The sequence below is a fragment of the Mytilus californianus genome, unplaced genomic scaffold (genome assembly GCF_021869535.1).
Source record: "Mytilus californianus isolate M0D057914Y unplaced genomic scaffold, xbMytCali1.0.p SCAF_9, whole genome shotgun sequence".
Taxonomy (NCBI): Eukaryota; Metazoa; Mollusca; class Bivalvia; order Mytilida; family Mytilidae; genus Mytilus; species Mytilus californianus.
Window position 1 is genome coordinate 45909888 of NW_026262745.1, and position 15113 is coordinate 45925000.

The following is a 15113-nucleotide window of genomic DNA, read 5'->3' on the forward strand; positions in this document are numbered from 1 at the left end:
AGTGCTTATACAAGTCGATTCCGAAGAGGACATTTAATGTAATCAAGCTAAAAGGACACTTAACAAAGTATTAGAGGTAAGTTTTTATTTTTGTTGTATTTCATTTGTTGATCTATTTACAGAACAAGCATGAACTTTGCTTCTTTCGTTTTGAAACGTAAACACGCCGCCATTGTGACCGAATACTTTTCATACGCCCGTCAAATTTTTGACGGGACGTATTATGTTATACAAATGTCCGGCGTCCGTCCGTCTGTCTGTCTGTCCGTCTGTCCGTCTGTATGTCCGTCTGTCTGTCTGTCCGTCTGTCCGTCTGTCTGTCTGTCTGTCTGTCCGTCTGTCTGTCCGGCGTAAACATGTAGCACCGTAACTTGAGAATGACTTATCCAAATTTCATGAAACTTAACATAGTTGTTTCTTATGATGGTCAAACGATCTGTATACTTTTTGGTGAAAATAAGATTAAAACTTTTTGAGTTACGGGACTTAGTAACTAAACCAGGTGTGTGTTTTTTTTCACATGTCGCGCCGTATCTCAAAAACAATTTATGATTATTGCTTAAAACTTTACACACTTCTTAGTTATATTAATCTTAAGATCTGTATACTTTTTGGTGATGATTCAAAATTTTATTTTAGAGATATTGAGTATTTTGTTAAAAAAGGGGGAGGGGTTTTTCACATGTCGCGCCGTATCTCTAAAAAGATTTATGATTATTGCTTAAAATTTTACACACTTCTTAGTTATATTAATCTAAAGATCTGTATACTTTTTGGTTTTGATTCAAAATTTTATTTTTGAGATATTGATTTTTTTTTTTTAAAGGGGGAGTTTTCAGATGTCGCGCCGTATCTCAAAAACGATTTATGATTATTTCTTAAAATTTTACACACTTCTTAGTTATATTAATCTAAAGATCTGTATACTTTTTGGTTTTGATTCAAAATTTTATTTTAAAGATATTGAGTTTTTTGTAAAAAAAAAAAGGGGGTTTTCCCATGTCACGCCGTATGTCAGAAACTATTTATGCTTATTGCATAAAAATTCACACACAAGACGACGGGCGTATCATGTGCTCATGGCGCAGCTGTTTATTGCACGTCTCTGTACGCTTACAGATACCGGATTTTATGTCATTGTTTTTCCGTATTATTTTGGGTTACTATGATTTCGTCCTAAAAATAATATCCTGGTGCTATTTTGTTACTTTTACTTTACATTTGATGAGTATTTCATAAGATTGCAGGGACAATTGGAATACTGATGCTGTTCAAATTTGAAACTCAGTGAAGGTTCTTGTTAACGTATTGACAAAAATGGCCGCGTTTCCAACACAAAAATTATTGAGTACAGAAAAAACGTGATCCTGTAAACATAGTAAAAGTTTAATGCATTGTGTGTCGTTTAAAAAAAATGACTCTTTTGTCCATGTGATACAATAGTCAATTCACAACGATAATTACCCATGGATAAAAATAAAATATAAGTATAAAATGCATTTATTGTCTTGAATATCTTGAAAACCATAACATGCATAACAAAATTATCTTCATGTTTCTGCCTATTACATTTGAAATAAACTACATAATAGTAAGGTATTAGTTAAACTGTAAATCAGGAAAACAAGAGCTACACAAAATGCCAATACAGCAGAAACCTTTGAACGACTCCTTGTTTCATTTACAAAACAAGTGATATTTTGTACTTTATTTAAATTGAAGCTAGCCGAAATATTTGTCAACACGATTTTATAACATCATTTTCGTATATTACCATTTTATATTAGTACCGTTGTGCAAATCTTTTATATTGTTTTCCCTATCTGCGCGGTATCGTCTATTCTAGTCATTCCGGTACATATTAAATTGGCTGGTTGATCCTTTTTATTTATTTTCTATATATATTCACTGGTGATCCAATGGATCATGGATCTGTCATAGAGTTAAGACTTAATTATCAAATAATAATTTCTGTTACTGCATCTTATGATCCATTACGACAGATAATTTAGCTAATCTGCAATCAATTCCATCTTCATCATGTTCATGCCTAATATATGGGTCATTTTCAAAAAATGTTGAATTTTCAGTACACCCATGCTAAATTTTTATTCTAATGGGAAAATGCCGTTGTAAGTGTTTAAATGAAAGTTTGTAGGATTTATGAGTCAGAACATTAATAAATAAACACGATTTAGATCTATTTTGATAAGATTGAAATATATTTAAGTCCGATTTTTGCGTAATTTATGTGCATAACAGTGTCCGAGTAACACATTTCAAATGATTTTTTTCCTATTTTCTGATCGCCTTGATATCTGCAAAAGGGACTTTTTTTAGAACGTTAATAATAACTCTAATGAAAAATCGCAGCTTCTTTATTATTATATGTACCATTTTTTATAAAAACTAAATTCAATCAGCGTACATGAAGTTCATTTCCATCCTGTTACCGCTACTTTAATCAGCCGTTAAATTTTTCTCTATGAATATTGAACTAGTCAGTGTTGATTTTAAAAGCGCAAAGTAACCTAAACATTTAACACAGCACATTTCTTGTATAACAGTGTAGAGAAAGGAAATTTCAAGTTATTTTGTGAAAAAAAATAGTGGGTACTTTTTTGTAATGTCTATGCTGTTACCAGCATATTGATTAATTACACCAATATCATACTTGCAAAAAGTGCAATAACATGTTGGAAACCAAAATCACAACAGAAAAACATTATCACTTCATCAAAGGGAGTAGTTATTTCACAAAAGCATTCAAAAATGATAAAATTTGTCTATCCTGTTATGTCTATCCTGTTACTATGGTGCTATGGTTACAGTTACAGGATAGACAATAGTAAACAGAAACGTCTTTAAAAGTTTATGATAACATATAGTTGCACACATAATGAAATGTTTTGTTGTTTGAACTCATCTAAAGGTTATAACGCCTTAATCTTCGCAATTTAGCATTTGCAGGTGCAATACTGCTATCGGTAACAGGATAGACAAAAAGATAACAGGATAGAACTTAATATAGTGATATATCATTAACGTACGTTCCTGTTACCAATAAAATAAAGACAAAAGTAAACCAACGTGCGAGGGATTTACTTGATGTTGGGTTTATTTGAAAGAGAGAACAAATGCTGAACATTATGAATTGCTATCTTAGACTTGCATTACTGGTGGTTATTTTTATAACCTTTGAAAACCAATTTTTAGAGGCATTTTTCGGTACAAGATGGAAAATTGGCAAATAATTTCACAGAGGGAATATATTCAGAAGTTTTTACTCTTGAAAACCATCTTTTTGGCTACGAAAAACAAGCTTAAAATTTTATTGAAACCTTTTCTAAATAACAGAATTTCTTCTGAACATGGTAACAGGACAGACAAGATATTGCACCACCTATCAAAAAATGTTTCAATATATTCTTGTATGACATTATCAAGATTGCATCTTTTTATATGTTGTTCTATAAGTACTGTTTGTTTTGATTTGCTTATGACGAGGGTTGTTTGAATAAGTAACTTTAAATCAATTTTGCATTTTCAAAATTCGACAATTTGAGATGTAAAAACATGCCTTTAACAATTTTTCTCAGGTTAGCTCATACTTTTTTTATTAGAGTTCAATGTTTCATCTCATTAATTCAACAAAGAAACTAATTGTGCAAAGATCTTAAGTAATAGTGCAAGGCCTTCAAAAATTGCCCCTTGGGGGCTTGTAAATGAGCAGTGTTCTGAAGATAACAGACAAATGAGATTTTCATTGTCCATGAAATTACACTTACATGATTAGTAAAGACATCTGCAAAAGACAGACAATTAAAAATTCTATTACAGCAAAGAAGTCTGGAGAAATTCATGAAAAGAAAATAGTACGATTTTTGACCTGTATAAGTAAAAAAATCTGAATGTCTAAGGGACATAACTAAGCCAATAAAATAATTTACCTATACAAGTGAATAAAATACACTTGTATAAGTATCTTACATATTTACTTATATAAGTATATTAATATTTACTTCTTCAAGTAATTAAAAATTACTTGTACAAGTATTACCCCTGACTGTAAGTATAGGTTAGATAATCAGTCAGGGGAATTACTGAAATAATTGATTCATTAATCACTCATTTAAGTAGCAAATTAGAAATTCTGTGATTTTGTAGTTTTACCAAAATTTTAAATATACAGGTTTAGATTATATCTAACTATTAGTAAAATTGAAAAAAAATTAACCTTTTGGTTTTTTAAAGTAGCAAGGTTTATGCTTTTGATGCAATCTTTCATCTGTAAATTCTATATTTTTGAAAAAAATGCTGTAATAAAGCTTTAAATAATGATCTAATACTTTCTTTACAGATTGTTCCCAGCAGTTGGAGTATTTTTCCTGTAAAATTCAAGGTTTCATCTTACAGGTTTTGTAATAAAATTTTACTGATTGCCATTAAAATTTTACTGTTTGGGGGTGTTGAAATTAGTGGGGCTATTTTAAATAATAATACTTAAGGAAGTGATTTTATTGAAGAAACTAGAGGTATGACAATGTATTATACTTAAACAAGTGATTTTCATGTCATTATCCCAGATTCAGTACAAGGTCATCACCTGACAGGACCGGTCATCCTATAAACACAGATGTTGGTTCTGATAATTTTAGCAACATAATTAGTCCCTGGATCATTGGTTTTATATAATTAAAGCTACATAAAATTAAATCACTTAGTGATTTATTTGTACTACTTAAATAGGTGATTATTAAAGAAAGACAACTCTTACTTCCAACATGCATTTCTGGAAAAAATGTTACCTGAATCAGTGATTTCTTAATCACTCATTTAAGTAAGTCCCCTGACTGATAATACTTGGTCATGTTTTATGAATTTTAAAGCCTGAGGCCAAGTGGGTAAGTATGTTCTATTGTTTGGTAACCCACAAGATTTTATGTTGTCAAGGATTACAATAAACAGCTGCGCCATGAGCGCATGACACGCCCGTCATCTTGTGTGTGAATTGTTATGCAATAATCATAAATAGTTTCTGATATATGGCGCGACATGCGAAAACCCCCCCTTTTTTTTTTACAAAAAACTCAATATCTCAAAAGTAAAATTTTGAATCAAAACCAAAAAGTATACAGATCTTAAGATTAATATAACTAAGATATGTGTAAAATTTTAAGCAATAATCATAAATTGTTTTTGAGATACGGCGTGACATGTGAAAACCCCCCTTTTAAAAAAAAAAATCAATATCTCAAAAATAAAATTTTGAATCAAAACCAAAAAGTATACAGATCTTTAGAATAATATAGATAAGAAGTGTGTAAAATTTTAAGCAATAATCATAAATCGTTTTTGAGATACAGCGCGACATGTGAAAAACCCCTCCCCCTTTTTTTACAAAATACTCAATAACTCAAAAATAAAATTTTGAATCATCACCAAAAAGTATACAGATCTTAAGAATAATATAACTAAGAAGTGTGTAAAGTTTTAAGCAATAATCATAAATTGTTTTTGAGATTATAAGGACGCGACATGTGAAAAAAACACACACCTGTTTTAGTTACCAAGTCCCGTAACTCAAATAGTTTTAATCTTATTTTCACCAAAAAGTATACAGATCGTTTGACTATCATAAGAAACAACTATGTTAAGTTTCATGAAATTCGGATAAGTCGTTCTCAAGTTACGGTGCGACATGTTTACGCCGGACAGACAGAGGGATATAGACCACGTTTGTATACCATAATACGTCCCTTCAAAATTTTGACGGGCGTATAAAAAATAGTCCAGCATTTTTTTTTATGAAGGACTAAATCTGATTGGGCAGTCATTTATTTTGTGATTGTCAGGTCAAGAAATTTATAAAGTAAGACTTAGTTTAAAAAAAAAGAAGAATTGAAGCTTAGGTATTATATTGATAATGGAGATGATGAACTTAACATAATGGTTACATAGTAAAGAGCTATAATTGTTTCATGGATTGTACATACATATATTTGAATATTGAAATATATTTGATGATGACCACTACAGCCAGACCCAACCTGGACCACCCACCAGTGTCTACCATGTGTCAACTAGTCAATCCCCACAGTTAACCCAAATGATGAGGGTTGAGGTTCCAGACTTGGGGTCAATTACATTGGAATGTAACTAATTGAATTACACATTACATTGCAAAAATGATCAATTACGCTAATTACCATTACACAGTTTTGGCAATGTAATTAATTAAATTACAATTACTTTACCAAAGTAATTAATTAAATTACACATTGCATTTTATCAGAATTGTATAAACCAATATGTTATGTACAATGTAAATATATTTAACTTGTCTCAAATTTAGCCTAACAATGTTAAATCTTCTTCCCTCAACTGAATTTGACCTCTTGATTCTTTTTATATATATCGCATGAGCCAAGGCTCCGTGTTGAAGACCGTACTTTGACCTATAATGGTTTACTTTTATAAATTGTGGCTTGGATGGAGAGTTGTCTCATTGGCACTCATATCACATCTTCTTATATCTATTGTAAGCTTATGTGACAATTTGGATGTAAAGTGTTTTCATTTACTTGATAACTGGTATTTTTTGTCAGCTATTGTCTATTGTCATTAAATTTCTAAACTTTTCAATTTTAACTATTGCCAAGCTATATATATGGCAAAGGCAACAAACATCATTAGGCATCCGTTTTTTATTTTGCATTTGGTCAAATACCATTGGATTTCCTTTAATTAAGGTAACCAACTTAGGTTGCTAACTTATTTTCTTCTCATTTTTAAGAAGAAGGATTTCTTTGTAATTTAATTAAAAAGTTTTATATAAATTACAAATTTATTTTGTTCTTTAAAAATTTCAAAAGAAATATAGTTGTCATAACATTGAAAATAATTGGAAGTATAATGCTTCATATATTTGTATACATCTGCTAATTAGATAAAATACATGTATTAGTTTACATTGTCCCTAGGCTGTTTTACTCATATATTGATCAGACTAATTGCCATTTGTTTTTACAGCTGATAATTTTATTTCTATAAACTTATTGTGTATACCTATTTGACAAAATTAGTGTGTGCAAGGATTTAAAACATTTTTACCTTCATATAAGTCACAAAGTCAAACTTCCACATATTTTAGAAGTACATTGATGGCAGTTTGCTCTAAAAGTTTCATTAGGATTTATTGGTTTCTTATTAATATATGTGAATTAAATATTATTTTACAATTAATGTTAACATAATTCCTTATGATTAACATAAAAAATTACATGCACAAGTCATGTAATTGAAAAGTAATTTAGCATTACACGTTTTTTTCAATGTAATTAATTAAATTACCATTACATGTAATTTAAAAAATGCTCAATTACACATTACATTCAATTACATATAAAATTGTAATGCATTACACTTAATTACAATTACATTTTCAATTACCCATACCCTTTTTTTGGAAAGAGTTATGCCCTTGGAAATATTAATTTTATGGAAAATGCATCGTAACCACTCTTGCGTGTACAATTTTTACCAGATTTTTATGAAACCTATACCACCCTTTCAGAAAATAGTCTCACTGAATTTTAAATCATAGGCTGGCCCTGAAAAGTCTTGCAGAGTACACTACATGTATATGATGATAAAGCAAAGCTAATTTTATTTCAGATAGAAATTGCATACAGGTTAAAAGAAAGAGAAAACCCTGATTATTATATTGTAATTAGCAGGAAGAAGAAACATGACTGACTCACAAACAGCAAAATGGTACAAAATAGATCTAGGATTGTTGAGAGTAAAGGGCTTTTACTTCTTCAACCTGGCTGGTATGTAAAGACTTATTCAAGTTTTGTTATCTTTTAATTTCTTTTCTGATTCATGTAAAGCAATGTCAATGTTTAATAAATTTCTGATATTCAATGTCTTCATCTTATCTGCTTGCTAGCTTAGAGCCTGGAACTTAGAACTTAAATTATTTATGAGTCAGTGTTGAGGACAAACTAATGTATATATTACAATTATGATTTATTATGTTCATATAAAAAAAGGAAAACCATGCACAACAAAAAGTACAGCACAAATATGTAAATGGGTGCAAGTGCATACAAGTAAAATGACTAATTGCATATTAAGAACAAATAAATAAATTTAAATTGTTAGTTACACTAAGGTGCGCCATTTTACGTTTTAATTTTATATCATTTTCTAAATGTTGAATTAAAATGAAGAAGTTAAATAACTGGCAATATTATAGAAACCACCGCATTAAGTCGGCTCACCTTATTTACAACAAACTGATAATCTATCAAACACTCAAGGAGACTAATTAACAGCTATCTGTTTGATGAATTTTTTTTTTTGATAATGTTTTTACCCATGAATCCATATAGTTATAAAACGAGATTTGCGGGGACCACCAATTGCGCTTTCCATTGATAAAGGGGACATCGTGATCGCCTTACTATATAGCACAGGTTGCTCACTTTGTCTAGTAATGGACTTCTGGTTTTAGTGTATTTGAAACTTGCATAGCAATATCTACTAGATTGACTCAGATTAACATTGATTAATTAAACGATCTTAAGGTGGTACCCAACACCTTGACTTATATCAATTTGGCTCGTTTAATTTTCATAAAATTTTGACAAAATGCTATTGACCCTTTGACAAAAATATAAAAATTTCAAAAAATTTGAACCAACCACTTTATCAGAAAAATTTCGTTGGTTATATAGCAGTTTGACAAACCCATATTTTGATCATTGAGAAGCTTAATATTTCCTGAACAATACAACGTAATTTAAACGTTTAGCTGATTTTTGCAGAGTTATCTCCCTGTAGTGTTAGGTACCACCTTAAACTGGTTCCTTGAAATTTTTGTTAATTATAACCCATTTATTTATGTAAACAATAACCCGGCTTATATAAACAAAACAACAATATCAAGATCGACGCTTTCACACTATTTACATCCATAATATTCTCTATTGAAAAACAGTTACCCGGAATAAATACACGGCGGAATGAAAGTACGCTTACAACTTTCACACTATTTACATCCAATATTCTCTAGTGAAAAACAGTTACCCGGAATAAATACACGGCGGAATGAACATTTGTGGCCAGTGATATTAGTTGTATTTCATTTGTTGATCTATTTACAGCACAAGCATTAACACGCCGCCATTGTGACCGAATACCTTTTATACGCCCGTCAAATTTTTGACGGGACGTATTATGTTATACAAATGTCCGGCGTCCGTCCGTCTGTCTGTCTGTCCGTCCATCCGTCTGTCCGTCCGTCTGTCTGTCTGTCCGTCTGTCCGTCTGTCTGTCTGTCTGTCCGTCTGTCTGTCCGGCGTAAACATGTCGCACCGTAACTTGAGAATGACTTATCCAAATTTCATGAAACTTAACATGGTTGTTTCTTATGATGGTCAAACGATCTGTATACTTTTTGGTGAAAATAAGATTAAAACTTTTTGAGTTACGGGACTTAGTAACTAAAACAGCTAGGTGTGTGTTTTTTTTCACATGTCGCGCCGTATCTCAAAAACAATTTATGATTATTGCTTAAAACTTTACACACTTCTTAGTTATATTAATCTTAAGATCTGTATACTTTTTGGTGATGATTCAAAATTTTATTTTAGAGATATTGAGTATTTTGTTAAAAAAGGGGAGGGGTTTTTCACATGTCGCGCCGTATCTCTAAAACGATTTATGATTATTGCTTAAAATTTTACACACTTCTTAGTTATATTAATCTAAAGATCTGTATACTTTTTGGTTTTGATTCAAAATTTTATTTTTGAGATATTGATTTTTTTTTTTTAAAAGGGGGGGTTTTCCCATGTCACGCCGTATGTAAGAAACTATTTATGCTTATTGCATAAAAATTCACACACAAGACGACGGGCGTATCATGTGCTCATGGCGCAGCTGTTTATTGCACGTCTCTGTACGCTTACAGATACCGGATTTATGTCATTGTTTTTCCGTATTATTTTGGGTTACTATGATTTCGTCCTAAAAATAATATCCTGGTGCTATTTTGTTACTTTTACTTTACATTTGATGAGTATTTCATAAGATTGCAGGGACAATTGGAATACTGATGCTGTTCAAATTTGGAACTCAGTGAAGGTTCTTGTTAACGTATTGACAAAATGGCCGCGTTTCCAACACAAAAATTATTGAGTACAGAAAAAACGTGATCCTGTAAACATAGTAAAAGTTTAATGCATTGTGTGTCGTTTAAAAAAAAATGACTCTTTTGTCCATGTGATACAATAGTCAATTCACAACGATAATTACCCATGGATAAAAATAAAATATAAGTATAAAATGCATTTATTGTCTTGAATATCTTGAAAACCATAGCATGCATAACAAAATTATGGATTATCTTGTAAAAAGTGCATGTACTTGGCATTCATCGTCTGTGTTGGTATCGGGTCCGTTCGCGCCCAATACACGTTCGCACCCTACACGTTCGCACCCCACACGTTCGCCCCCTAGGTCCGTTCGCACCCTACACGTTCGCACCCTTTTTTTATTCAAAAACCTGATAAATTTTTAGATGTTTTGTAAAATATTTTTATTTTCATAAATAAAAATTCAGGAATTTTTAAATGAAATATTGTTTTAAATTGATTTGATGATTAATTATTAAATGTTAATTATGTATGATTACTGCTAATTGGTATTTATACACAGCCTAATATGATGTTATTGTTGGGTGTTTAAAAATCATGATTGTTGTCATGGTTGTTTTAACTTGCTTTAAATGTAAATACTGCATGTATTTAGCTTGGTATGAGTAAAACTTTGAAGATTTTAAATAAAAAACATGAAAGATAATTGTTTTTAACAGCTTGGCTCCTTTGATCTCATGTGTGTCAGAATCTCACTTTATTCATAAACAATGAAAAAAAAATATTTATAGCAATACACTATCCAAAACATGATTACGAATTATTCAACATATAAAAAAAAAACGTTGTCAGAATCCCATTTCCTTTTGAAACAATAAAAAAGAAATATTTATAGCAATACACTAACCAAAACATGATTAAGATTTTATCAACACCTAAAAAAACGTTGTCAGAATCTCACTTTATTTAGAAACAATGAAAAAATATATATTTATAGCAATACACTTACCAAAACTCGTTTACAAATTATTAAACACAAAACCAATAAAAATTGGGCGCGAACGTGTAGGGTGCGAACGGACTTTGGGTGCGAACGTGTAGGGTGCGAAAGTGAAAGGGGGCGAACGTGCATGGGGGCGAACGTGATTGGGCGCGAACGGACCCGGATTCGTCTGTGTTGGGTAAACGTCAAGAGACAAGCTTATACTGTATCGAGTGGAGATTATAACATTACCATCGCACGAACATAATACCCCAGTACACACAGTACCACACTTTTTAGACTTCGTCACATTTATTTAAATTGAAGCTTAAGCCGAAATATTTGTCAACACGATTTTATAACATCATTTTCGTATATTACCATTTTATATTAGTACCGTTGTGCAAATCTTTTATATTTTTTTCCCTATCTGCGCGGTATCGTCTATTCTAGTCATTCCGGTACATATTAAATTGGCTGGTTTCCTTTTTATTTATTTTCTATATATATTCACTGGTGATCCAATGGATCATGGATCTGTCATAGAGTTTAGACTTAATTATCAAATAATAATTTCTGTGACTGCATCTTATGATCCTTTACGACAGACAATTTAGCTTATCTGCAATCAATTCCATCTTCATCATGTTCATGCCTAATATATGGGTCATTTTCAAAAAATGTTGAATTTTCAGTACACCCATGCTAAAATTTTTATTTCTAATGGGAAAATGCCGTTGTTAGTGTTTAAATGAAAGTTTGTAGGATTTATGGGTCAGAACATTAATAAATTAACACGATTTAGATCTATTTTGATAAGATTGAAATATATTTAAGTCCGATTTTTGCGTAATTTATGTGCGTAACAGTGTCCGAGTAACACATTTCAAATGATTTTTTTCCTATTTTCTGATCGCCTTGATATCTGCAAAAGGGACTTTTTTAGAACATAAATAATAACTCTAATGAAAAATCGCAGCTTCTTTATTATTATATGTACCATTTTTTTAAAAACTAAATTCAATCAGCGTACATGAAGTTCATGTCCATCCTGTTACCGCTACTTTAATCAGCCGTTAAATTTTTCTCTATGAATATTGAACTAGTCAGTGTTGATTTCAAAAGTGCAAAGTAACCTAAACATTTAACACAGCACATTTCTTGTATAACAGTGTAGAGAAAAGAAATTTCAAGATATTTAGTGAAAAAAAATAGTGGGTACTTTTTTGTAATGTCTATGCTGTTACCAGCATATTGATTAATTACACCAATATCATACTTGCAAAAAGTGCAATAACATGTTGGAAACCAAAATTACAACAGAAAAACATTATCACTTCATCAAAGGGAGTAGTTATTTCACAACAGCATTCAAACATGATAAAATTTGTCTATCCTGTTATGTCTATCCTGTTACTATGGTGCTATGGTTACAGTTACAGGATAGACAATAGTAAACAGAAACGTCTTTAAAAAGTTTATGATAACATATAGTTGCACACATAATGAAATGTTTTGTTGTTTGAACTCATCTAAAGGTTATAACGCCTTAATCTTCGCAATTTAGCATTTGCAGGTGCAATACTGCTATCGGTAACAGGATAGACAAAAAGGTAACAGGATAGAAGTTAATATAGTGATATATCTTTAACGTACGTTCCTGTTACCAATAAAATAAAGACAAAAGTAAACCAACGTGCGAGGGATTTACTTGATGTTGGGTTTATTTGAAAGAGAGAACAAATGCTGAACATTATGAATTGCTATCTTAGACTTGCATTACTGGTGGTTATTTTTATAACCTTTGAAAACCAATTTTTAGAGGCATTTTTCGGTACAAGATGGAAAATTGGCAAATAATTTCACAGAAGGAATATATTCAGAAGTTTTTACTCTTGAAAACCATCTTTTTGGCTACGAAAAACAAGCTTAAAATTTTATTGAAACCTTTTCTAAATAACAGAATTTCTTCTGAACATGGTAACAGGACAGACAAGATATTGCACCACCTATCAAAAAAATTTTCAATATATTCTTGTATGACATTATCAAGATTGCATCTTTTTATATGTTGTTCTATAAGTACTGTTTGTTTTGATTTGCTTATGACGAGGGTTGTTTGAATAAGTAACTTTAAATCAATTTTGCATTTTCAAAATTCGACAATTTGAGATGTAAAAACATGCCTTTAACAATTTTTCTCAGGTTAGCTCATACTTTTTTATAAGAGTTCAATGTTTCATCTCATTAATTCACCAAAGAAACTAATTGTGCAAAGATCTTAAGTAATAGTGCAAGGCCTTCAAAAATTGCCCCTTGGGGGCTTGTAAATGAGCAGTGTTCTGAAGATAACAGACAAATGAGATTTTCATTGTCCATGAAATTACACTTACATGATTAGTAAAGACATCTGCAAAAGACAGACAATTAAAAATTCTATTACAGCAAAGAAGTCTGGAGAAATTCATGAAAAGAAAATAGTACGATTTTTGACCTGTATAAGTAAAAAAATCTGAATGTCTAAGGGACATAACTAAGCCAATAAAATAATTTACCTATACAAGTGAATAAAATACACTTGTATAAGTATCTTACAAATTTACTTATATAAGTATATTAATATTTACTTCTTTAAGTAATTAAAAATTACTTGTACAAGTATTACCCCTGACTGTAAGTATAGGTTAGATAATCAGTCAGGGGAATTACTGAAATAATTGATTCATTAATCACTCATATAAGTAGCAAATTAGAAATTCTGTGATTTTGTAGTTTTACCAAAATTTTAAACATACAGGTTTAGATTATATCTAATTATTAGTAAAATTGAAAAAAATTAACCTTTTGGTTTTTTAAAGTAGCAAGGTTTATGCTTTTGATGCAATCTTTCATCTATAAATTCTATATTTTTGAAAAAAATGCTGTAATAAAGCTTTAAATAATGATCTAATACTTTCTTTACAGATTGTTCCCAGCAGTTGGAGTATTTTTCCTGTAAAATTCAAGGTTTCATCTTACAGGTTATGTAATAAAATTTTACTGATTGCCATTAAAATTTTACTGTTTGGAGTGTTGAAATTAGTGGGGGTAATTTAAATAATAATACTTAAGGAAGTGATTTTATTGAAGAAACTAGAGGTATGACAATGTATGATACTTAAACAAGTGATTTTCATGTCATTATCCCAGATTCAGTACAAGGTCATCACCTGATAGGACCGGTCATCCTATAAACACAGATGTTGGTTCTGATAATTTTAGCAACATAATTAGTCCCTGGATCATTAGTTTTATTTAATTAAAGCTACATAAAATTAAATCACTTAGTGATTTATTTGTACTACTTAAATAGGTGATTATTAAAGAAAGACAACTCTTACTTCCAACATTTCTGGAAAAAATGTTACCTGAATCAGTGATTTCTTAATCACTCATTTAAGTAAGTCCCCCGACTGATAATACTTGGTCATGTTTTATGAATTTTAAAGCCTGAGGCCAAGTGGGTAAATATGTTCTATTGTTTGGTAACCCACAAGATTTTATGTTGTCAAGGATTACAATAAACAGCTGCGCCATGAGCGCATGACACGCCCGTCATCTTGTGTGTGAATTTTTATGCAATAATCATAAATAGTTTCTGATATATGGCGCGACATGCGAAAACCCCCCTTTTTTTTTACAAAAAACTCAATATCTCTAAAGTAAAATTTTGAATCAAAACCAAAAAGTATACAGATCTTAAGATTAATATAACTAAGATATGTGTAAAATTTTAAGCAATAATCATAAATTGTTTTTGAGATACGGCGCGACATGTGAAAACCCCCCTTTTAAAAAAAAAAATCAATATCTCAAAAATAAAATTTTGAATCAAGGGGTCTTAACAAAATTTGAAAAAAATTGCTGCTTATCAGAAGTGTTGAACATGCTAAACTGATATTTTGTTGGTGCAATAGATCTGAATA

The 15113-nt window shown here is 30.6% G+C and overlaps 1 protein-coding gene across 2 annotated transcripts in view; it reads left to right on the forward strand.

The window, feature by feature from the left end:
* The first annotated feature begins 7330 nt into the window (after positions 1-7330).
* LOC127714325 (major facilitator superfamily domain-containing protein 6-like) overlaps positions 7331-15113 on the forward strand; it is a 45647-nt gene continuing 37864 nt past the window's right edge. The window contains exons 1-2 of one of the 2 annotated variants that reach the window (XM_052220387.1): positions 7750-7835; positions 14113-14168. Coding sequence is in view for 1 of the 2 variants with exons in the window: in XM_052220386.1 (XP_052076346.1) it covers positions 7751-7835 (85 nt within the window). In the remaining variant the exon portion in view is untranslated. Of the gene's footprint in view, positions 7836-14112; positions 14169-15113 lie in introns of both variants that reach the window. The other variant, XM_052220386.1, reaches the window with a different exon arrangement.